At 36.9% G+C, this 23,126-nt stretch overlaps 3 protein-coding genes across 3 annotated transcripts; all 3 read left to right on the top strand.

The window, feature by feature from the left end:
* The first annotated feature begins 3,895 nt into the window (after positions 1-3,895).
* On the top strand, positions 3,896-6,536 carry LOC109186922 (peroxiredoxin-2B-like). The gene is made up of 3 exons (XM_019337115.1): positions 3,896-4,142; positions 4,363-4,442; positions 6,053-6,536. The coding sequence occupies exons 1-3, from the start codon at positions 3,988-3,990 to the stop codon at positions 6,304-6,306; spliced, it is 489 nt and encodes a 162-aa protein (XP_019192660.1). The 5' UTR covers positions 3,896-3,987; the 3' UTR covers positions 6,307-6,536.
* Positions 6,537-10,042: 3,506 nt separating this feature from the next.
* On the top strand, positions 10,043-12,306 carry LOC109186180 (rac-like GTP-binding protein ARAC7). The gene is made up of 8 exons (XM_019336105.1): positions 10,043-10,359; positions 10,646-10,733; positions 10,826-10,935; positions 11,203-11,266; positions 11,371-11,435; positions 11,520-11,585; positions 11,671-11,777; positions 11,968-12,306. Exons 1-8 carry the CDS (start codon positions 10,258-10,260, stop codon positions 11,999-12,001), a joined length of 636 nt encoding a protein of 211 aa, XP_019191650.1. The 5' UTR covers positions 10,043-10,257; the 3' UTR covers positions 12,002-12,306.
* Positions 12,307-13,926: 1,620 nt separating this feature from the next.
* On the top strand, positions 13,927-16,401 carry LOC109186881 (cyclin-dependent kinase F-1). Its single transcript, XM_019337062.1, has 2 exons — positions 13,927-14,546; positions 15,297-16,401. Exons 1-2 carry the CDS (start codon positions 14,058-14,060, stop codon positions 16,203-16,205), a joined length of 1,398 nt encoding a protein of 465 aa, XP_019192607.1. The 5' UTR covers positions 13,927-14,057; the 3' UTR covers positions 16,206-16,401.
* Positions 16,402-23,126: the final 6,725 nt, after the last annotated feature.

Here is a 23,126-nt window from a genome sequence, read left to right as displayed (position 1 = left end):
GAGAAATGGAAAATTAGAGAAATGGAGAAGAAAAACTGGAAAAATGGAGAAATGGAAAATTGGAAATGGAAAAACAGAGAAATGAAGTAAACGACCCCTTATATTCTTCTGAAGGACAAAATCCACAGTTTACAAAACTGAAGGACAAGTCCATTGTTTAAATTGCTTCTGGGTGCACATATTACACAGTTGACTGTGCACGGTTAAGTAAAATTGCTTTGGTAAGCATCCCGCATTTTATGTTTGTATAATTAGATGAGTCTGATAATAAAATAAAGATGAACGAAATGTGCATTGCTATGATATAATAAAGTGCAAAACTGTTTGATGAAAGAGTAATGGTTGGTGTGTATAAAGTTGTGAATATACTGTGAAGTTGTGTGATAAAATTAGTGGTCACACGTAGTAATAAATGGTGCATTTGGATGAATAAATATTTTTCATTTAGGACACCATTTAATGTGCATTACAGCGCATGGTATGGACCGTGACAAAAAATTAGAGCGTACCTACTATTTTTTATAATGAAAGATGGTGACCGAAGCTCAGTTACTAACTACTAAAATTTTATGTCAACAGAAAGACATGTTGGGTTGTTTCCTAGATGATACGAAAGACCATAAGATGGGAGCTGAAATACTAAAAATGGAGCCAAAAAGAATGCAAATGCGATGGAGGGATGCAAAGGAAAATATGGATAGTGGAGTGTACGCAATGAGGCACATGGAGACATTCATAGAGAAAGCAACCAGGTGGGAGTGTGGCCTAAGGAAATGAGACAAATCCATAATAGAGGCATTGAGAATGAAGTACGTGAAGGACATCCTACTTAGCGAGTGCAACGAGCATCACGGTAAAAACCTCGCAAGCTCACCAATATTTGAGGATGGAGAATTCACGCAACAGATGTAGCCTCTCTAGTTACCGCAACAACTGAAAGGGATTTCATTGCTAACGTGGGTGCAACACAAGTGACTTACTCTTTTTTATGCGACTTTTAACATAAGTTTTTTATGACTTAAAGAGGCATGGAGAACATAGAGTACCATGCAACTAGACCATTTGAATTTGCTAGTAACTATCTTGTGTTATCATTTCGTCAAATGCTTAATCATGGTTTTACTGGAAAAAAAAAACAGTGAAGTTGTCGAATGTACAACCATTATAATTTTCCTAGAAGATGATTGTGCAACATGGTGTTTTCTTAGAAGAGTCTTTAATGTGCATTAATTTATTAGAATACATAAAGTTGTAGTATTAATGTTACTAATTGACATTGGCAACAGTAGGTTCAGAAACATGCTACTGGCTACTGATTGAGGGTTAATAGAAAATCAAATTTGCGAATATGTAACAGTTTGCTAACGAGTAATGGATATTCATTATTTAGGATTCGTGCAACGATGACGTGAAAGAATGTGCAAACAATAGAAACCCCCCCAATAATGGAATGTGCAACGATGAAGTTTATACTAATGCAATTTTAAGTGAATTTGGTAGTGATCTAATATTGGCAAAATGGGTATTAAGCCGTTCAAAACTTGTGCAACTAAGAATTTAGAAGCAGAGCAACTGCAAACGAATTACATAGACAAAAGTATGCACCCTAAGTAATTATGTAAATGCAATTTTAATTTAAAAACCAAAGGACGGAGAAAAGTAAAAGTGTTTGACAATAGTGTTTGATAAATCACAAAGCAACACAACTAAAACCAGTGAACTAGGAAGACAATTTAAAAAGACACGGTAAATAACTCAGGGAATCAAAAGAAATCTTAATTACCATAATTAAGCCAACTACAAATATGCAATTACCGAAAATAAAATAAACAACTAAAAGGAAAAAAATACAAAGACTAAAAAGACCCCAACTAAAATGGCGGCAATAATTAAAAAGAATCTTCCAAAAAATAAACCAACAAACAATAGCCATAGATCTAACTAAAATCAAGAGTCAATATTTGACCACAAACCTCATCTAGAAACATGACCTCATTTGATCCTCTACCTATATATATATATATATATATATATATATATATATATATATATAACCAAAAATTAATTAATATTGCACGAAATGTACACGTTAATCATATTTTCATAATTAATTAGTATATATTACCACAATAATATTTTCATAATTAATTACTCTATATTCATAATATTTCGTGCAATATTAATTAATTTTTGGTTATATATATATATATATATATATATATATATATATATATATATATATATATATCCAAAAATTAATTAACATTACACGGAATATTATGAATATAGACTAATTAATAAATTAGGTATTAACGTTTACCTTTTTTGAATTAACGTGTATTCCTTATATATATGGTATTATGTAATATATATATATATATATATATATATATATATAACCAATAATTAATTAATATAATTATGGAAATATTATTATGGTAATATATACTAATTAATTATGGAAATATTATTAACGTATAAATTTTTTGAATTAGGAAATAATTAACGTGTATTTCTTATATGGTATTATGTAATATATAACTAAAAATTAATTAACATTACACGGAATATTATAAATATAGACTAATTAATGAATTAGGTATTAACATTTACCTTTTTTGAATTAACATGTACATTTTTTGAATTAGGAAATAATAATTAACGTGTATTCCTTATATGGTATTAAGTAATATATATATATATATATATATATATATATATAACAAAAAATTAATTAACATTACACGGAATATTAATATTATGAATATAGACTAATTAATAAATTAGGTATTAACGTTTACCTTTTTTGAATTAACGTGTATTCCTTATATGGTATTATGTAATATATATATAACCAATAATTAATTAATATAATTATGGAAATATTATTATGGTAATATAGACTAATTAATTATGAAAATATTATTAACGTGTACATTTTTTGAATTAAGAAATAATTAACGTGTATTTCTTATATGGTATTATGTAATATATATAGTCAAAAATTAATTAACATTACACGGAATATTATAAATATAGACTAATTAATGAATTAGATATTAAATTTACCTTTTTTGAATTAACATGTACATTCTTTACCCCCCCCTATCCTCTCTCTATTTCTCACGTGAAAAAAAAATAAAAATGAGACTGTTGGGATGCTCTAAGAGCATTACCAACAAAAACTTTTTTTTTTTTTTTTTTTTTTGTATCACATCATATTAAGAAGAGAGAAGAAAAAAAATTATATTATAAATATTTTATGAGATTAATAAAATAGCAATAGATAAATAAAATCTAATTATTTTATGATTTTGTTTTTAAAAATAATATAATTGAAGATCGAATAGAACTAGAGAATAATAAAGATTTTGATAGTTACTTTTTTTTTTTTTTTTTTGGGATATCACATCATCTTCTTCCCCTACACTTTATTTCTTTACTCAAAATATATTTTAACTATATTGAGAATCATTATATCATGGATCATATTTCATATTATACAATGAAATATGATTTTGTTTTCAAGAATAATTTAATTGAAGATTTAATAAAGCTAGAAAATGATAAAAAATTTTATAGCTATTTTTTCTTTGTATATCACATCATCTTATCCCCCTACACTTTATTTCTTTACTCAAAATATATTTTAACCATATCGAAAATCATTATATCATAAATGAATCATATTCCATATTATACTGGACCATTGACATAAGATTTATTTATTGTATATTTTAATTTTAATACATTGAATTTTATTTTCTGAAAGTTCATTGTTCGAGTACTAGGTCGGCCAGGCGGCCACTATAATTAAGGTCGGATTTCAAAGAATATTATCAAATCCAGCTAATTTGAACATTGGAGTCCACCCTTCTGACGTTAATATATATGCGCCGGATTTCTTCTTCGACGAAGTGTCTCGTCTTCCATTTCTGATTTCTCAGGGAACCTCAGTGGGTGTATACGACGATCGTGAAAGAATCAATGGCGCCGATCGCAGTTAACGACGTTATCCCGGACGGAACTTTGGCCTACTTCGACGAGCAAGATCAGCTTCAGAGTGTGTCCATCCATTCTCTCGCAAAGGGCAAAAAGGTCATTCTCTTTGCCGTTCCCGGGGCCTTCACTCCCACTTGCAGGTCCGCATTACGCCATGCTCGATTTTTCATTTTCTCGTTTATACGCTATCAGCATAACGAACTACGGAGTATTTATCTTTTTTTTTTTTTTTTTTTTTTTTGACTTAGAAATGAATTTGCGGTGCTTATAAAATAAAATTTTGTTTTTAATCTGTGAAAGAGTATATGTAATTTGGCAAAATTATGATTGTGAGGAGGTTTTGATTTGGCTTTGATGCAGCATGAAGCACGTGCCTGGGTTTATTGAGAAATCCGAGGAGTTGATCTCAAAGGGCGTTAATGAAATTCTTTGCATCAGTGGTACGTTTCTTATTATCATTTTCAATTGTATTTTGCTTCTGACCTTTTTCTTTGGAATTCATCTCTAATTGGAAAAACAGAATTTTGTTATTTAAAAATTTTCTTAGACTTTACTGTCATTTTTGTTCTCCATTATGTTGTTTATAGGAGTGTATCAGCGTGCATTCCCGGATTCCCCTTTTTATTGCCTTTTGATGCCTGAAAAAAGATGATCTTTAAAAAGCTGAAGCTTTATTACATGAATTGTGTTAAATGAGATTAAGCTTTGTTCAGGAGTTCCTCTAGTTATTTTGTATGGGTGTGTACATTGAATTTGGCTTAGATGACTTTGTGGATCATGAAGATTAGTATCAAGTTTTGTGATAGGGAGTGGCTGTAGTTGTTGATGAGTTTGAGATACTTGTAAATTGATTCTGTGTGCTTTGTTGCACTTGTAAATCATGAAATCCTGTACTGTTATGGGTATAGCAGCCCGAGTAAAGCAGTTTGGTGTCTGGTTCATAATCTGAGCTGGATAACCTAAATACTGTGCAGGGTCAAACTCAGGCTCTAAGTAAAAGAACTGTACTTGAAGTCAACCTTGAGTCTTTAGCTTTAACTATGAAGCATTTCCTATTCCCAAAAATCTCTGCTGTCTGCCCTATATTACCCATGATCTGAACCTCCTTCTCCTTGAGTCTTTACTGCTCCACTATTCTCTCCCTTCTTCTGCACATATGTCACCCCATCCCTCAATGGATTTTCCTTTGCTCTATCCAATTTCCATTTTTTTATCCTCTATGTCTCACCAAAGTTCATGACAAGGTGCTCATATAAATCTAGGATCCAAAAAGCCTCAAAATTGGTGAGAAATTTACTTGAGAAGTGAGAAGTATTCACTAAATTTAATGTACACGAATAATTTCAAAAAGAGCTGTTCTCATTAGAGCTATGATGGAACTTGAAAAGACAGTTGAAAATGAAGTTAAGTCCAAGTAGAAATAAAGGCAATAACTTTATTCAAGCATCGAAGAGTTTGGGTGGGAAAGTAAAAGCTTTAGATCTTGAAGCAATTGGTTATCTGAATGTTGTATTATTTTGAGTATTTTTAAAAAAAAAAAAAAAAATTATAACAAGGTTTGGGTACCATATAACTTAACCAAACTCAAGTATTTTAAAAGCAGCACTTTCACCCCTAGACCTTAGTTTCCGCATTATTTTAATTTCTTATGTATAGTTTTATGCCAGTTGCCTGCCTGAAAGCATTAAAATAATGTCATGATAATGTTGCATTGGAGAAATGGTTTTGCAAATACAGAGCTTTGAAATATTTTTAGGCTAGAATGGGAGACAAATATGTGCAGTCTTTGGAATGCATTCTGTGTCTTTCTTTTCTCTTATCACCTTTATCCCTTTGTTTAATAGATTGTCTGTTATTTGCTTTATAGTTGGCACATGTGTGTATGCATGTATGTTGATAGTTGGTAGAACTTATAAAGAAGCAGACTGATTATATTTATCATCATCATCATATGATCTAATAATTTGTGGTTCCCAGATAAAACAGTTCCAACTTTTGACCAGGCAGATCTTCTCTAATATCTAACTCATTTTTATCTTGCCACATGTAGTGAACGACCCCTTTGTGATGAAAGCTTGGGCAAAAACTTACCCCGACAACAAACATGTCAAGTTCTTAGCCGATGGATCTGGCAAGTACACCCAGGCTCTTGACCTTGAGCTTGACCTTTCAGAGAAAGGGCTTGGCACCCGATCTAAAAGGTTTGCACTTTTGGTTGACGATCTCAAAGTGACTGTCGCTAATATCGAATCTGGTGGGGAATTCACTGTCTCTGGTGCTGATGAAATCCTTAAGGCTCTCTAAGATTGTTGCTGCGTTATGATTGCTGTTGTGTTTAGTTGCTATGCAATTATGAATGGCCTTTCCTGTCCTATCTTTTTGAAATAAAATGACTTTTGCTCTTAAAAATGACATATTCGGTTATTTTATGATATGAAATGCTTTTCTACATATGCAATGTTGTCGAATCATATATTTGTTGATCCTGAACAGATTATCAGTTCATGTTTTTATTGTCAGAAATCTTTTGATTATGGGCCTTTATTCTTAGAAAGGCATTACTGTCTTGAATTATACATGAGTTATTTTTGGTTGAGTCTTTTATTTTTATGTTGGGCAAGTTAGCCATTTTGGGTTAGGTCCATCAGTCCATATGAAATTGTTACCTACTTACCTACCCTTCTCAGTTAATTCTGCTACCTCTCTTGAGATGGGCTTAGGTGAGTGATGTGTATTTGAATAATTTACTAAATCCACTCTTTTTGTTTTTGTTTTTTAATGCAATAATAAAGTTGCATTTTATAGTAAGATGTAGTCCAAATAGCAAATTTTCTCTGAATTAATAATTAAAACAAATGGGACCATATCTGCAACTCCTTGATCCGTTCATGTTACAATTCCGGTAATAGTTGTGGCTAAAATTGACATGTGCTAAATCTGTCAATTCATTGATAGTTGTAGTTTTTAATCGTGATAGAGACTAGAGAGTAGTAAATATAGATTTTTCTTATCACTTTATGGGTAGAGTAATTTTTTTGAGAAGGGGTAGAGTAATTTTAAGTAGTGAAAATCGATAAATTGAATTTCATCATGTTGTCCTTATGTCCTGTATCAAATCTGCCCAAAATGTTTTAAAGATATTATTATAAACAAAATTCTTGTAAGAAAATATGTTTGGTAAACATAATATTTTGGGTGATAAGAATTTGCTTTTGTACTTGATAGGTTTGATTGAAATTATTTAAAAATTATGTTCTGTTCATTCGATTATTTTTTCTGAGACGTACTCTTTTATTTTTAACATACTAATTGTTTATTGAGTATAGTTAATGATATACTCTTTTTATTCCTCATCCAATCAGAAGAAATTGCTTGTAGTTAATGATTTTGATTTATTTTTCATCTAACCAATAAAAATGGCATAAAAAGAGAGAATTAAAATAAAATTGAAACTTATGGAAGTACAATAAGAAACATGTTAGCAAATAGCATTGAAGAAAACTACGCAGTTAGATGAAAAGAATAAAACAAAATAAATGCTGGTTAAGGTATTAGGTGTGGAGAAGAGGTGAGTGACAATTGTTATCCGTTGAAAATCATCCACACCTCAACTCGACAAAGTATTTAGAAAGATGTAAATTAGGTAATTCAATGACTCAGGGATATAGTTAAATACTTGCATAAGATATTTGTTCATTTTAGACATAATTCTTATACAGTTACTGTCGAGATTTAAATATTTATTTCTTCTTCTAAATACTATCTGTTGAATCATTAAGCTAAGTTCCTACTGGCAACATCCGGCATCTTCTTTGAGAAGACAGGGAGGGAAGGGGATTATTTAATGAAGGGTGGGTGGAATCTGTTGTATGTGTACCTTAGTTGTTGTCTTGTCCGATTTCCATTCTCCGATGTCCTATGTCCTCCTAACCTTGGGAACTTCAATTCATTTGAGGCTTACCCAGCAAGAAATACACACCCTCACCCTCACCCACACCCACGCCATATAATTAATGTTATTCTCTTCATACATTGGATTTTACGAAGGTAAAAGCCAAGCAGCTCAAGATTTTGGACTGCTCAACTTGCTGTCATTTCCTTTTCCTTTTCCTATTCCTAGTATACCACACCAACCCAATCACAATCTTAAGCTCAAAACTCCCTCATTATAATTTATGGAGTAAATACCCAAAATATTCCTTCAACTATAGCTAAATTTATAAATTAATCTTTGACTTTCAATTTCAACCAATTAAGTCCTCAACTTTACAATTCTAACACGATTTGGTCCTCCGTCTATTTGACTGTTTGTTGACTGTGATTTTTGAAGATATATATGTAATTTCATAGTCCACCGCCGGTTTTTTAAGGTCTTGGTTGCATTTCCAGACCGCACTGTTACATTTGAATCCATTGCCAAAAGTAATATACCAAATCCTGTCGCCTTTTTCATCCTCCCTTTAGATTCAATGTAGTTGAGTTCGTACCAGAGCGAAGAAGACTAAAAGTAGGAGGTCACGTGCGAGATCGATCGAGATCAGGCCGGCGCTACGGCTCTACGATTGACGAAATCCCTAGAGCGGCTCTACGAGAAAGCCGTGACTCCAAGCGACGTCAGCAAGCTTAACCGGCTCGTGATCCCCAAGCAGTAAGCGAAGAAGCACTTCCCCCTCCGAAACGACGTCGTTACCTCCAAGAGCACAGCGTTCTCTTGAGCTTTTCACATGAAATTACATAAATATCCTCATAGATCACGGTCAACAAACGGTCAAATAGACGAAGGACCAAATTGTGTTAAAATTACAAAGTTAAGGACTTAATTAGTTAAAATTGAAAGTTAAGAACCAATTTGTGAATTTAGCTATAGTCAAGGGACCATTTTGAGTATTTACTCTAATTTATAATAGGTAATCTAAAAATGTGAAGTTACAAAATTATAACATTCATTCATGGTGTTTGGAATATGGATAATCAAGCCTGCATAGAAACCTCAACTAGTCATAGGGGTGAAGTATGAGAAAAATGATCAGGGTCGAGTCTCACCAGCGGCAGTGTGTGAGCAACCTCTCAAAGTGAGGGGGTTTGTGTGCAGTAAACAAAGGTCTAGCCTTCGTGGTTCAGTTGAGTTACCATAATTTACATCCCTCCAGATGCTTTGTCGGGCCGAGGTGTTAAAAGGCCTCCGTGGTTCAGTTGAGTTACCATGATTTACATCCTTCAAGATGCTCTGTCGGGCCGAGGTGTTAAAAGGCTTCCGTGCTTCAGTTGAGTTACCATGATTTACATCCTCCCAGATGCTCTGTCAGGCCGAGGTGTTAAAAGGCCTCCGTGGTTCAGTTGAGTTACCATGATTTACATCCTCCCAGATGCTCTGTCGGGCCGAGGTGTTAAAAAGCCTCCGTGGTTCAGTTGAGTTACCATGATTTACATCATCTCAGATGCTCTGTCGGGCCGGGGGTTGGGGATTTAACCTTCGTTAAACATATTCTTAACCAAACCAGACACAAAATAAAATAAAAAGAGTATATTACTTTAAACAACTAATTTGTCAAAAATTTTTCATAAAAGTATTTGTGTTCGTTATCATGATTTACATTCTTTCAGATGCTTAGTGTGTTGTGTTAAGGATGTTGAAAACAGTATTGAAATGGTCAAAATGAATTGGAGGATGAGTTAATGATGTGTCTAATTCGAATGCAACAACGAGCGAAAACAATTAACAATATCTGCTTGTACAAACACTATTAAATGGAACCCAGCTGCCTATAATAGAACTAACAAAGTCGTTTGGAGCCGTTTGAGAACACAAGGGTCCCACCCCCCATGTTAGCTTTTTCTGCAAATTCAAAAAAAAAAAAAAAAAACTTTTTTTTTCTTCCTCTTCACTCAGATTTTCAAATTTATTGAGTGCCATGTACTGCGTAAAAAAGTTACACTGACCCCTTTGACTCGCCCCTCTCTCTCTCTTTCTCGCTGTAGTTTCTTTACTGTTCTTTTCTTGAAATTTGTTTCTCTCTCTCTCTCTCTCTCTCTCTCTCTGTGGTCTTTATCTACCAAGTAGCAACTATATCTAACTTCACAGCCTCCTCACTAAAGATGCTCTCTCACTCTTGTTTGCTTCTGTGAAACTCTCTTTTTTCCTTTCTCCCTTTTGTGCCTTTCTTCTTCAACTTTCTCTTTTTTTCAACTTTGGTTAACCTTATAAGGAAGACTTTGAGTGTGAAGGGCATTACTGTAGAATCTGAGAGGAGGGGGATGATGAGTGCTTCAAAGTTCATCAAATGTGTGACTGTTGGTGATGGGGCTGTGGGGAAGACATGCATGCTCATTTGTTATACCAGTAACAAGTTCCCCACTGTAAGTCTTTTCCAACCCTATCTTGGAATCCCAGGCCTCTCTTTCTGAGTTTTCTTCTATTTTCTGCAAATTTCTTCATATTGGGCTTCAAACTGAAACCATAAAGTTACCATCTTTACTGTAACATTGGTTTATTAGCTTTCTTGAAAATTAAATTTTTTTCTTGTAATGCTCTCTTTTGGGAGTTTGGTTGTGTGAAAATGCCCCATATCAAGAAACTCCCTACTTTGGAAATGCCCTTTGAATCTTATCTCATTTGCCTCACTTTTGAGGATGTTTTTTTCAGGATTATATTCCAACAGTGTTTGACAATTTCAGTGCAAATGTGGCTGTGGATGGTAACATTGTTAACCTGGGATTATGGGATACTGCTGGTATATCCACTTGAAAGTTTTGTTTTTTTCTTTTCTTTTCTTTTCTTTTTTGAGGGTTCTGAGTTTGGGTTCTTTTAATCTCTGATTTAAAGGCCAGGAAGATTACAGCAGGTTGAGGCCACTGAGTTACAGAGGAGCAGACATATTTGTTTTGGCTTTCTCTTTAATTAGCAGGGCAAGCTATGAAAATGTTCTCAAAAAGGTAATACTTTTTACCTCATCTTTTGCCATTTTCTGCACTAGGGTTTGGATTGATCCATAAATCCAACATTGATGAACATATCAGAAGTAGGTGTTTGTCTAAACTGAAGAGCCATTTGGATGTTTAAGAACTGTCATTTTGGTACATAGTATATAATCTAACCATAAACCATTTGTTGGGCTATTGACTCGGTAACCAAAAGTTCGATTCCTAAAAAACTATGTTTCTCTATTATCTGCTCATTGCCATTCCGAATTTATTTTTCAGTGGATGCCTGAACTTCGCCGGTTTGCGCCCAACGTTCCAATCGTTCTGGTCGGAACGAAACTAGGTACACCATACACTTATTGCACCCGAGCTCGCATCCTAGCAGAGTTAAGTCATTGAATATCTTTGAAAAAAAGATCGCATTTTTGACATGGTTCTTTGCTACAGATCTTCGTGATGACAATCGATATCTGGCTGATCATATGGGTTCTAACGTTATTACACCAGCCCAAGTGCGTATCTCGGTTCCATTTAGCCATACCTTTGAAAAGTAACTATATGTAAGCGTCTAATTTGACTTGGAAAAAAAATTGCAGGGCGAGGAATTAAGGAAGCAAATTGGCGCAGCAGCATACATAGAGTGTAGCTCTAAAACTCAGCAGGTTTTTTAGTGTTGTTTTGCGTACCGAATTTTATGTGTATTTTGATAAGTTTAAACCCCAATCCCTTCTCGTAATGGTGTTGTAGAATGTGAAAGCAGTATTCGACACTGCGATTAAGGTTGTGCTACAACCACCTAGGAGGAAGGAAACGGCTAGGAAGAAAAGGCGCAGAAGCACCGGCTGCTCAATAGTGTAAGTATCGCTTGAATGGATAGATGCATATATACTAAGAATATTGAGGATAAAACTAACCGAAATTTCACCTAATTGACGAGAAAGTAGTACTTTGAACCTTCTTCGAGTGATGAATATATGATGCTGCTTATGTATGTTTGTTTGCGTGACAAATTTGGATTTATCTTTTTCGTTTCTACTTTGACAGGAGGGGTATAGTCTGCGGGGGTTGTGTGGCTTAGGGAAGCTTCAGGGCTAAGGGTTAGCTCGGATTCATCACAGGTGGCTGGAATCGGACTCAACGTGTAGGGGGGCATGTTTTGTAAGCAATGTCGTTTTGAATGTAGGTGTTTATCTATGATCAAAAGTAGGAGAGAATTGTCGATTCTCTCAGGTTCTGTGAATTACTTACTAGTTAACTTATTACTATGTTATGCGCTTCAGTTTGGTGTTTTGAGCAACTTGCGATTATCTCTCCATGTTCACAAGCAAATTCTTTTGTATTTACATAAGCACAAATGTTGAATTAGAATCTCTCTTTTAAGTCTAAAGAGAAATCTGGTATGCATGGAATGCAGAGAGATATATACCCTTCAGATGAAGGTCATTATTACTGCAAAAGAAAAGAAACTTTTGAATCAGTAAAAATGTTTAAAAAGAGCATAAATAATAGCCAAATGATCATTCATTCATTCATTCATTCATTCATTCTCTCTCTGTAACAGTTAGAGGTATGGCAATCAATAATTTGGGCAATCATTCTTATGATCTGAAGACAATCTTCCAAAAGTGACAGGGTAGCTCACTGTAGTTTAAGCCATCACAATATCACAAGTTAAAAGGGAGTGAAATTTTAGCTAGTTTGGGTGTTTGGTAAATCACTTTTTTGAAAACACATAATTTGGTGATTGGCTATCAATTAATTGTAAAACACTTCTCCAAAATTATAAATATGAATGAATGTTGGGTGGCTCCAAGTTCACCTCTGCCATGGCCATCCAGTGAGTGAGAGTTCCAACAAGACCAGCTCTCAACTCTGAAGTTGTTGGGGAATGGCCATAAATGGCAATTCCACTCCCCCAGCTTCAACTTTGAAGGATATTGGTCTATGATTCTATGGGAATATTATTGAATGCCATTTATTAAGAGGAAGAGGGTTGGTTTCAAGTTTCAACTTCTTGATTAGAAAGATGATGATAATTCTGACTTTTGTGTAGTAGCATGAAAACGAAAGATACAATAAACTACTACGCCTCCACCAAGGCTCGAATCCATCACCTTCCACATAGAGAAGCAACTTGGTACCATTAGACCACAAGGTCTTGGGTATTTACAATGATGATTAGTGATGTGTAAATGCAGAATTATCGGGTGAAATTTTCTCTCTCACATTCTGTTAAAATTTAAGTTTATAAGAGTTAAAAGATGTATAATGAAAAAATGTTATGGGTTCCTAAAGAAGCTTTCATATTCCTAAAGAGATTTATATTTCTAAAAGAAAGTTTTCCATTCCTTTCTTTTTTTCTTTTTTTTTTTTTTGAAAACAAGTTTCTCATTCCTCTTGAAGGAAGGTTTACCATCACATCAATAAATACCCGAAAAACTCTAAGAATGACTAAGGTTTCCAGTCTCTATATTATCCGGAGGTGATTAAGTCATACAAATCAGAGAGGTGAAGCATTCTTAATTTAAGTCAATTTAAATATTACATCTCCAACCGAACAAATAAGTTTTATCTTTACTTCTGTTTAATTTTTAATTAAAAATTCATGATCATGAACATTGTTTAATTGATTAATTTCGTTTACACGCGATTCAATGTTATTTGTGCTTCCGCTTTCAAGTCATAGCGCCGTGGAGACGAAGAAGGTTTTTTTGTCTCCGGTCGGAGTCCTATTTTTTTTTTTTTCTTAAATTTAAATAATTAATTTGGAAGGATGACCTATTGAAAACTTTCAAATTGTAAAAATTGTTTAAAATTGATTAATTTAAAGACTCAGTTGGTGTTTTAATTCAGTGGCTAATTGCATTATTGTGTGTTTGACCCTTATTCCAATAATATATAAAGTTATAAAGCCTCAATAGTCAATAGCCAATAGCCAATAGGGCCCAAATTACAACCATCGCCATGTCAAAAGCACGTGATGTCACTCAAAGCTCACGTGGAAATAACATCTTTCATTCTTAAATTCGTCGGAAGACGTTCTAGAATCGGAGAAAGAATCATTCCCTCGCCGACGACGACCACCGTGAGCACCGCCACTTATAACGAAACAAGAGAGAGAGAAAGAAACCCCAATGGATTCTCCGCCCTCCAAGAGCTGGAGCATCCACACTCGTAAAGAAATCACGATCAAATACGAGATCTTCGAGCGGGTCGGGTCGGGTGCGTATTCGGACGTGTATCGAGGCCGTCGTCGATCCGACTCACTCACCGTCGCCTTGAAGGAAATCCACGATTACCAGTCGGCCCTCCGCGAAATCGAGGCCCTGCAGACCCTCCAGAACTGCCCAAACGTCGTCGTAATGCACGAGTTCTTCTGGAGCGAGGACGAGGACTCCGTGCTGGTCCTGGAGTTCCTCCCCACAGACTTGGGAGCTGTGATCAAAGCAGCCAAGAAGAATTGGGACAACGGCTTGACCGTCGGCGAGATCAAGCGGTGGATGGTTCAGATTCTGAGCGCCGTCGATGCCTGTCACCGGAATTCTATCGTGCATAGGGATTTGAAGCCTTCAAATTTGTTGATTTCTGACAATGGGATTCTCAAATTAGCCGATTTCGGACAGGTCACTATTCTTTTTTCCCTTTTTTTGTTCATTGATAAATTCTATTTGGTTTTTCTATATTCCTTTTTCTGACAAAATACTTAGTCAGTCAATCAAGGCTTTCTGGGTATGTGATTAGCTACATTTCCTTTTTTTGCCATGGGAAATATGATTTGATTTGATTCGATTCTTGTGGCCTGTTTGTAAGTTAATAAATCAGTGGAAATATCGAATGTGTTGCAAAGAAATGGTCTTTTAGTGACTACTTTACTTATCACATGCATGCAAAGAGATGATATTAAAGGGTTGTTGGGGTTCAGTAAAGTTTAAAGTTCTTTTTCTTTCATGGAAAATGTAATTACTTGCTATATAGCTATTGCTTAAAAGAGGTATTTTCTTGATGTTATTTGGTATGGAGATTGGTTGTAAAGCAGTGCTCCTTCAGCCTTAAACATCTCTGATTGATTGCTGACAAAAGTGGAAGATGGGAGCCGGATAAAAACCAAAGATAAACAACTGTTTTCCATTCTAAAAGATTGTTTCTTTTACTTTTTAAGAGCTACCGGAATGGGGTTGTGATGGGTATTGTAGTGAAGTACCTGAATGACGATGCTACTTTAGTATTATTGAATGTGGAATGAATGAGATTCGAGTCATACATGTCTACATTGTGTTGTTTTTTTCCTAGTATAGACCTGAACTTTAATGGCAGATCAGGTAAAAGACCCCTGCTTACGCACTTATGACTGTGATTTGTTTGCTTCAACACAGGCTAGGATGTTACTGGCACCTGGGCTTGCTGCTGTTGATGATGGACAACCTTATGGGAAAGCCTCCCCGAATGTCCCAACCCCAATGTATACACCTGAGTTCGTTCCTGTAATGGAGAATGCTTATAGAGAAGGTCAATCACATCATTATCAACGGAATGTGGCCAAAGAGGACCGATTTGCAGATTCAGATGAGTTTAGGTACAGATTTGATGATTTTGATAAAGAAGGTAGTATCCAGGATGGAAACACGTCTTGCTTAGCTACATGCACCAACAGTGATTTTGAAGATGACTGTAAGAGCTCGTATGTTGAGGGTGAAGAAGGGGATTTAGCTCCGCTGACTTCATGTGTTGGAACTCGGTGGTTCAGGGCACCTGAGCTGCTGTATGGGTCTGTAAATTATGGGCCGGAGATAGATTTATGGTCGTTAGGGTGCATTTTTGCTGAGCTTTTGAGCCTAGAACCACTGTTCCCGGGTAGTTCGGACATTGATCAGCTGGGCAGAATTTTCACCATTTTGGGTAACTTGTCTGAAGAAGTGTGGCCTGGTTGTGTGCATCTTCCAGATTACAAAACAATTTCATTCAATAAAGTGGAGAAACCGACAGGGCTGGAAGGATGCCTACCAAACCGCTCCCCTGACGAAATCCTTTTGGTGAAAAAGCTCCTTTGCTATGATCCGGCTGGTAGAGCAACATCAATGGAACTGCTGCACGACAAGTATCTTAACGAAGATCCGCTGCCTGTCCCGGTATCTGAGCTGAGAGTTCCTCCCAAGAATAACGAACTTGACGAGGATTCCCCTGGTGAGTGGGGGGATTACAGAGACTCAGATTCTGATATGGACGATTTTGGGGGAGTTAATTTTTCAAGAACTGAAAATGGTTTCTCAGTTCGGTTTTCCTGAGCCTGATGGTCAAGCTTGTTTCAATACACTTTATTGTTAAGTTATATAGACATGTGAAGAACTAAAAAAGCATTGTGCCCTCCACTCCACTTTGGTCTTTGGCTATATATTTGAAACTGTTATTCCATTCATGTAGGTGTCAGAAGGAACATATACCCCCATTTTGGTCATTAATCTACACAACATTAGAAGCAAAGCGTCTTCCTGCCTGCCTGGCTATATATTATTGTGCTTTGATTTATTTTATAAGTAAAACCATCCTGATTACTCCAAATGTTTTTCTATTCTTTATATTTTATGATGATGATGTTTACTACTTGATGCGAACGAGGATCAACTCATTCAAAACTTGCAACTTGCAACTTGCAAGGCTCCCGCCCTTACAATTCCGTGATATGATGTTCTTTCTTAAAGTTTTTTTTTTTTTTTGTAACCCTCGGACACAATGACTAATCCTCTTCACTGGAGATTTAAGACGGTTTCATATTCAAAGTTAAGGATCGAACTCTTAACTTTTCACTCCAGGTTCGATGTTCTTTCTTAAAGTTGCCCCCAGGCCCCAACTCAAAGTAGACATCAGTATAATACGAGTTGTTGGTGTCAAAATGTTGTGGTTTTTATAAAAATGTCGTAGATTTTATGGACTACAATTGATATAGGCTGGGATATATGTAGGATAGTTTCTGTGACGTGTGCAGGACACTGCCTTAAAAGCTTATATCCGGAGACTGTGCAGTCTTAACCCGGGAGCTTTCGACTGGCTCACACAGAAGTACTCACGTAACTCTGTTGCACTTATAGAGATACGCAATCACAGTATTTATAGCTTGAGAGCTTATTTTTCAGGTGTAAAAATACAGGTCTGGGAAGACAGGTATTTATAGTAGTGAGTAGTGAGAATACCTATCACGTAACTCTGTTGCACTTATAGAGATACGCAATCACAGTATTTATAGCTTGAGAGCTTATTTTTCAGGTGTAAAAATACAGGTCTGGGAAGACAGGTATTTATAGTAGTGAGAATACCTATCTCCCCTGTACCAGCCACAAGAAGTCGAGAAAAAAGGGGAGGGAACGCAAGTTGCGTTCAGATGTGCCCACTAACGCACTAGAATGCCTCTTGTCCACAAGAATAATTCTGACCGCGTAGAATTATTCTGTATGTGTAAATTAGCTGAAAAGTTATAATGCCGCGTAAAACTTCGACCCCACCGCGACGCGCGAGCCGAGCGGGCGGGTGGCGCAAGAATAATTCTGACCGCGTAGAATTATTCTGTATGTGTAAATTAGCTGAAAAGTTATAATGCCGCGTCGCGCGAGCCGGGCGGGCGGCGGCGGCGCGCGCGCGGGGGAATTCCCCCATTTTCCCTCCCTTGAAAACATTTCAAAAACTCCAAAAGGAGTGGCATTTAAATGATGGGAAAAGAGTCTATAGGAAAGCAATGTGGGACAAATAGCAAGGCAAAACACAAAAATTACTCCTCTTGAATGTTATTCCCAATAATCTCCCACACATTCAAGGGGTGTGGTAACAGGGCGTTTGAGTATACCACCTAGTCTGACCTTAATACCAGTGTATAACCTTGAACTGGCACGTAGTGACCTGAGTAACTTACTTCTCAGGAGTGAACTAAGTCTTGAACTCTTTGAGAAGTGGGTAGTTTTGAACTTTGGTTCACATATCAGTACTTTAGTATACCTTTCAACTTTCTTACATAAGTCTTTCCATGGCTTCGTTTGACCATTACAGTGGTATCCACCTTGAATTCCTTACCTCTCATTTTAAGCCCATTTCCTTTGACGTATCAAGGATAGTTTTCCGATTCAGTCCTTTTGTTAGAGGATCTGCAATATTCCTCTCGGATTTCACATACTCTAATGTGAGTACTCCGTTCACAATTAACTGCCTTACAGACTCGTGTCTGACTCTTATGTGTCTTCTCTTTCCATTGTAGGAACTATTTTTTGCTACACATATGGCAGTTTGTGAGTCACAATGAATGGGCACTGATGGAGTAGAATTCCCCCACAACGGCATGTCTGCCAGTAGGTTTCTCAGCCATTCAGCTTCTTGCCCAGCCAGATCAAGAGCTATGAACTCAGCCTCCGTTGTTGATCTGGCTATGCACGATTGTTTCGTGGATTTCCACGACACAGCTGCTCCGCCCATGGTAAACACATACCCACTGGTGGAGCTTACATCATCGCTGTCATTGACCCAGTTTGCATCACAATATCCCTCTAGGATATTTGGGAAACCAGTGTACTGCAGGCCCCACTCGATGGTGCCTCTCAGATAACGCAGTACACGTTTTAATGCATGCCAGTGGACCTCACTTGGATTATGAGTGTACCGACTGAGTCTGTTGACTGCAAGAGCAATGTCAGGTCTGGTATAGTTCATTAGGAACATCAGACTCCCTATTAACTTTGCATAGTCCTCTTGCGCCACTCCTGCTCCAGTGTGTTTTATCAGTTTGACACTAGAGTCATACGGAGTTGGAGCCGGGTTCACTTCATAACTGTCAAATTTCCTTAACAGTTTTTCTGTATAGTGGCTTTGTGACAACTTGTAGTCATTTCCACTTTGAATGACTTTTACTCCAAGTATCACATCCGCCTTCCCCAAGTCCTTCATGTCAAATCTTTCAGAAAGAGACCTTTTGGTCTCTATTATTGTTTCGACATTGGGACTAAAGATTAGCATGTCATCTACATAGATGCAGATGAGCACTATGCTTGACTCAACTTCTTTTGAGTATAGACAAGCATCTGATCTGTTTACCACGTAACCGAGATCCAACAGTGTTTTGTGAAATTTTTCATACCACTGTTTTGGAGCTTGTTTTAGCCCGTATAGGGACTTCACTAGTCTACAGACCTTCCCTTCTTGTCCAGGTTCTACACACCCAGGAGGTTGGTCCATGTAGATTTCTTCCTCTAGGTCTCCATTTAGGAAGGCCGTTTTGACATCCATTTGATGGACTGTCCACTTTAGCGCTGCGGCTAATGCAAATAGCACTCTTATAGTTGCTATTTTTGTCACAGGCGAGTAAGTACAGAAGTAGTCTTCCCCAAACTTCTGTCTGTAGCCTTTGGCTACTAACCTCGCTTTAAATCTTTCTATTGACCCATCGGGTCTAAGTTTTCTTTTGAATATCCACTTGCACCCAATAGGCTTGTCCCCTTTGGGAAGTTCTACTATTTCCCATGTGTGATTAGACTTTATTGAGTCTAGTTCACTTTGAACGGCTTCTTTCCAGAACACCGCATCAACTGAGCACATAGCCGCATCAAAAGTCTTTGGTTCGTCTTCTAAGACTAGTTGACATACGAACTGCTCAGAAAGTTCATTTAAGTCTTCTAGCTCAGATATATATGTTATAAAGTCTAAACCAAAGGTAGTTTCAGTTCGTTGTCTCTTGCTTCTCCTGAGTTGTTCAGGCTCACTCTCAATTTGTGAGTTTGGAACCGGAGCCGACTCGGTCCTATTAGGGGTTTTCAAGGGGAAGATGGTTTCAAAGAACTCAGCTTCCCTGGCTTCACATATGGATCGGTTTTCTAATAGCATGAACCGATAGGCTGCACTTTTTTCTGCATACCCAACAAAGACTGCATCCACAGTCTTAGACCCAAGGTTAGGTCTTTTGAACGAGGGAAGCCCAACTTTCGCTAGGCACCCCCACACTCTGAAGTATTTCAGATTTTGGGAGTATCCTTTCCACATCTCATAAGGTGTGTTATCATACCCCTTGTGGGGTATTCTATTTAGGATATGGTTCGCTGTAAGTGCAGCTTCTCCCCAAAGTGTATTGGGAGCTCCCGAACTTAATAAGAAAGCGTTTATCATTTCTTTGAGAGTTCGGTTTTTCCTCTCGGCTACGCCATTCTGTTGAGGGGTGTAAGGGGCAGTCACTTCATGGATAATTCCATGTTTTTCACATAATGACTTAAAGGATGCAGATTCACATTCACCCCCCCTATCTGAACGTAACCTTTTTATTTTCATACTTAGTTGGTTTTCAACTTCATTTTTGAAAATAACAAGTTTATCTTCGGCTTCATCCTTAGTTCTTATCAAATATATTTTACAAAAGCGAGTAAAATCATCAATAAAATGTAATACCTTTTTCCACCTTTAGATTCTGTGTTTCTAAAGTCTGCTAAGTCAGAATGAATTAACTCTAAAGCACATGTTGTTTTATGCTTAACTAAAGTAAACGGTTTCTTAATGAACTTTGCTTCAGCACAAGTCTCACATTGTGTTATAATGTCATTTGTTACATTAGTTAGCAAGTTCATGTTCTTTAGTCTATTCATGCATTTGACACCAATGTGTCCTAATCTAGCATGCCACATGTCAAACGAAACAGCAATATAAGCAGAACTGCCAGTGCCACTGGCCACATTATTCATGTTGATTGCATTGTTTTGGTTTGAAATGAAAGGTAACACAAAAATCCCCCCACGCATGTAACCTTTCCCCAGATAATCCCCCCCTACGAGTCATTATCATTCTATCAGATTCAAACACTAACTTAATCCCGGCCCTCACTAATAAAGGCCCCGAGATCAAGTTTCTATGCAGAGAGGGAACGTACATTACATTGTTTAAAAACAATTTTTTTCCTGAACATAGTTTTATTTCTATGGTACCACTACCTCTTACCTCGGCCACGCTATCATTGCCCATAAAAACTTGTTCACCTTGCCCTCGAGCAATTGCTTGAAAATTCTTGAAAAGACTCTTGTTTGAACAGAAATGGCGTGACGCTCCAGTGTCCACGATCCATTCTTCAGAGTCTTCTATAACGTTGGCTTCTAGTGTTATGACTGCTGCCACAACTTCAGAATCTTCCACCACATTTGCTTGGCTTTTTTGTCCTCCTTGGTTCCCTTTTTGATCAAATCCACCTTTCTTGTGATAGCACTGCGCTGCTTTATGTCCATGTTTGCCACAGACATAGCAAGCACCTCCTTTCCCTGACTTTTGGTTTCTGTTCGCCTTGAAACTTTTAGAGTTGTTTGCTTTCATGCCTTTCTGCCAACCTTTATTTTTACCATTATTTGCAGTTTTTGACCTGTCACTTGTTTCTATAACGTTAGCCTTTAAATTTTCAGGATAGGAAACTGACCTTTGCCTTAGGCGAAACGCCTCTTCGATGTTTATGTGATTCACCATTTCTTCCCATGTACTTAACTTTGGTTCATGTTTCATTTTATTTTGAAATTCAGACAATTCAGACCACGAGTCAGGTAATTTTTCAACCAAAGCATAAGTTTGCAATGTGTCGCTTACCGGAACCCCTTCGGTTATTAAATCCCCAACTAAATTTTCGAATTCATGAACTTGATCAATTATAGGCTTACCGTCAACCATTTTGTAGTTTAACCAACTTGCAACCGCATACTTTTTCCGGGCTGCATCGTCTGACCCGTATTTCTTTTGAAGCAAATCCCAGATTGCCTTCGCGGACTTGTGAGGCGCATAAATATAAAGAAGAGAATCGGTCATGTATTGAAGCAGTATGCCTCTTACCATTTTATTGTCACGTTCGAACTTGTTTCGAACATCTTGAGTAGTTGAAGACGATTTTGCGGGCGCAGACGTCTTTGGATCTGATGTCACCGGATCTGGAATTGTTTCTTCGGTCGAAGCAATCTCGATCTCGTCTCCGACCGGGGTTGGTGTTGTTGGAGTTGTTGCTGCAGCGGTTTGACCGAAAGGACAGCCGCTGAGCACATAATCGACCTCGTGCGTCTCGAAGTGCACCATCATCTTCACAGCCCACCTTTGGTAATTTATACCGTTCAGCGGCTCGATCTTCGTGAGTTCAGCGGCGGGCTTGGAAAGGAGGGACGACATCTTCATTTTTATATGTATAAGCTTTTAACTGTTGTGGTTTTTATAAAAATGTCGTAGATTTTATGGACTACAATTGATATAGGCTGGGATATATGTAGGATAGTTTCTGTGACGTGTGCAGGACACTGCCTTAAAAGCTTATATCCGGAGACTGTGCAGTCTTAACCCGGGAGCTTTCAACTGGCTCACACAGAAGTACTCACGTAACTCTGTTGCACTTATAGAGATACGCAATCACAGTATTTATAGCTTAAGAGCTTATTTTTCAGGTGTAAAAATACAGGTCTGGGAAGACAGGTATTTATAGTAGTGAGAATACCTGTCTCCCCTGTACCAGCCACAAGAAGTCGAGAAAAAAGGGGAAAGAACGCAAGTTGCGTTCAGATGTGCCCACTAACGCACTAGAATGCCTCTTGTCCACAAGAATAATTCTGACCGCGTAGAATTATTCTGTATGTGTAAATTAGCTGAAAATTCGGACAAAAAATTATAATCCCACGTAAAACTTCAACCCCACCACACCCCGAGCTGAGCGAGCGGCGCGCGTGGGAATTCCTCCCTTTTCTCTCCCTTGAAAACATTTCAAAGACTCCAAAAGGAGTGGCATTTAAATGATGGAAAAAGAGTCTCTAGGAAAACAATGTGGGACAAGTAGCAAGGCAAAACACAAACATTACTCCTCTTGAATGTTATTCCCAACAAAAACTCAATTTTATGGAGTGAATAACAAACTTGTGGGGTAAGTAAAGCAAATGCCTAACCGAATGGTACACTCAACTCAATCTCAACCTAAATTAGTAAAATCTTGACAACCTAAATTAATAAACTTGTGAATTTCATCCCTTTTTAATGTGTTGAATTAGTAAAACTCATTTTGCTTGTCTTAAAAAAAATTCATATGGGGGAGGTTGTGAGTTCGAGCCTCAGTGGAGACGTTATTGACTCTTTGTGCTTCAGTAGGTTGAGAAAGTAGTTATGAACAGATATTACATTGTAAAAGAGTCAGTATCATTCAAAAAAAAAATGCCGTTAATTATCACAGCGAGTCTGGAAAA

This window comes from Ipomoea nil, unplaced genomic scaffold (assembly GCF_001879475.1).
Source record: "Ipomoea nil cultivar Tokyo-kokei standard unplaced genomic scaffold, Asagao_1.1 scaffold1407, whole genome shotgun sequence".
Classification (NCBI taxonomy): domain Eukaryota; kingdom Viridiplantae; phylum Streptophyta; class Magnoliopsida; order Solanales; family Convolvulaceae; genus Ipomoea; species Ipomoea nil.
Note: the sequence above shows the minus strand (reverse complement) of the source record. Positions and strands in the feature narration are given on the sequence as shown.

Bases quoted from the DNA above. Each gene is read 5' to 3' on its own strand.
- LOC109186922 (XM_019337115.1), top strand. From the start codon at position 3,988: ATGGCGCCGATCGCAGTTAACGACGTTATCCCGGACGGAACTTTGGCC. The intron at 4,143-4,362 runs GTCCGCATTACG...GCTTTGATGCAG, and splicing joins GCCTTCACTCCCACTTGCAG to CATGAAGCACGTGCCTGGGT. The intron at 4,443-6,052 runs GTACGTTTCTTA...TGCCACATGTAG, and splicing joins TGAAATTCTTTGCATCAGTG to TGAACGACCCCTTTGTGATG.
- LOC109186180 (XM_019336105.1), top strand. From the start codon at position 10,258: ATGATGAGTGCTTCAAAGTTCATCAAATGTGTGACTGTTGGTGATGGG. The intron at 11,436-11,519 runs GTGCGTATCTCG...AAAAAATTGCAG, and splicing joins ACGTTATTACACCAGCCCAA to GGCGAGGAATTAAGGAAGCA. The intron at 11,778-11,967 runs GTAAGTATCGCT...CTACTTTGACAG, and splicing joins AGCACCGGCTGCTCAATAGT to GAGGGGTATAGTCTGCGGGG.
- LOC109186881 (XM_019337062.1), top strand. From the start codon at position 14,058: ATGGATTCTCCGCCCTCCAAGAGCTGGAGCATCCACACTCGTAAAGAA. The intron at 14,547-15,296 runs GTCACTATTCTT...GCTTCAACACAG, and splicing joins AATTAGCCGATTTCGGACAG to GCTAGGATGTTACTGGCACC.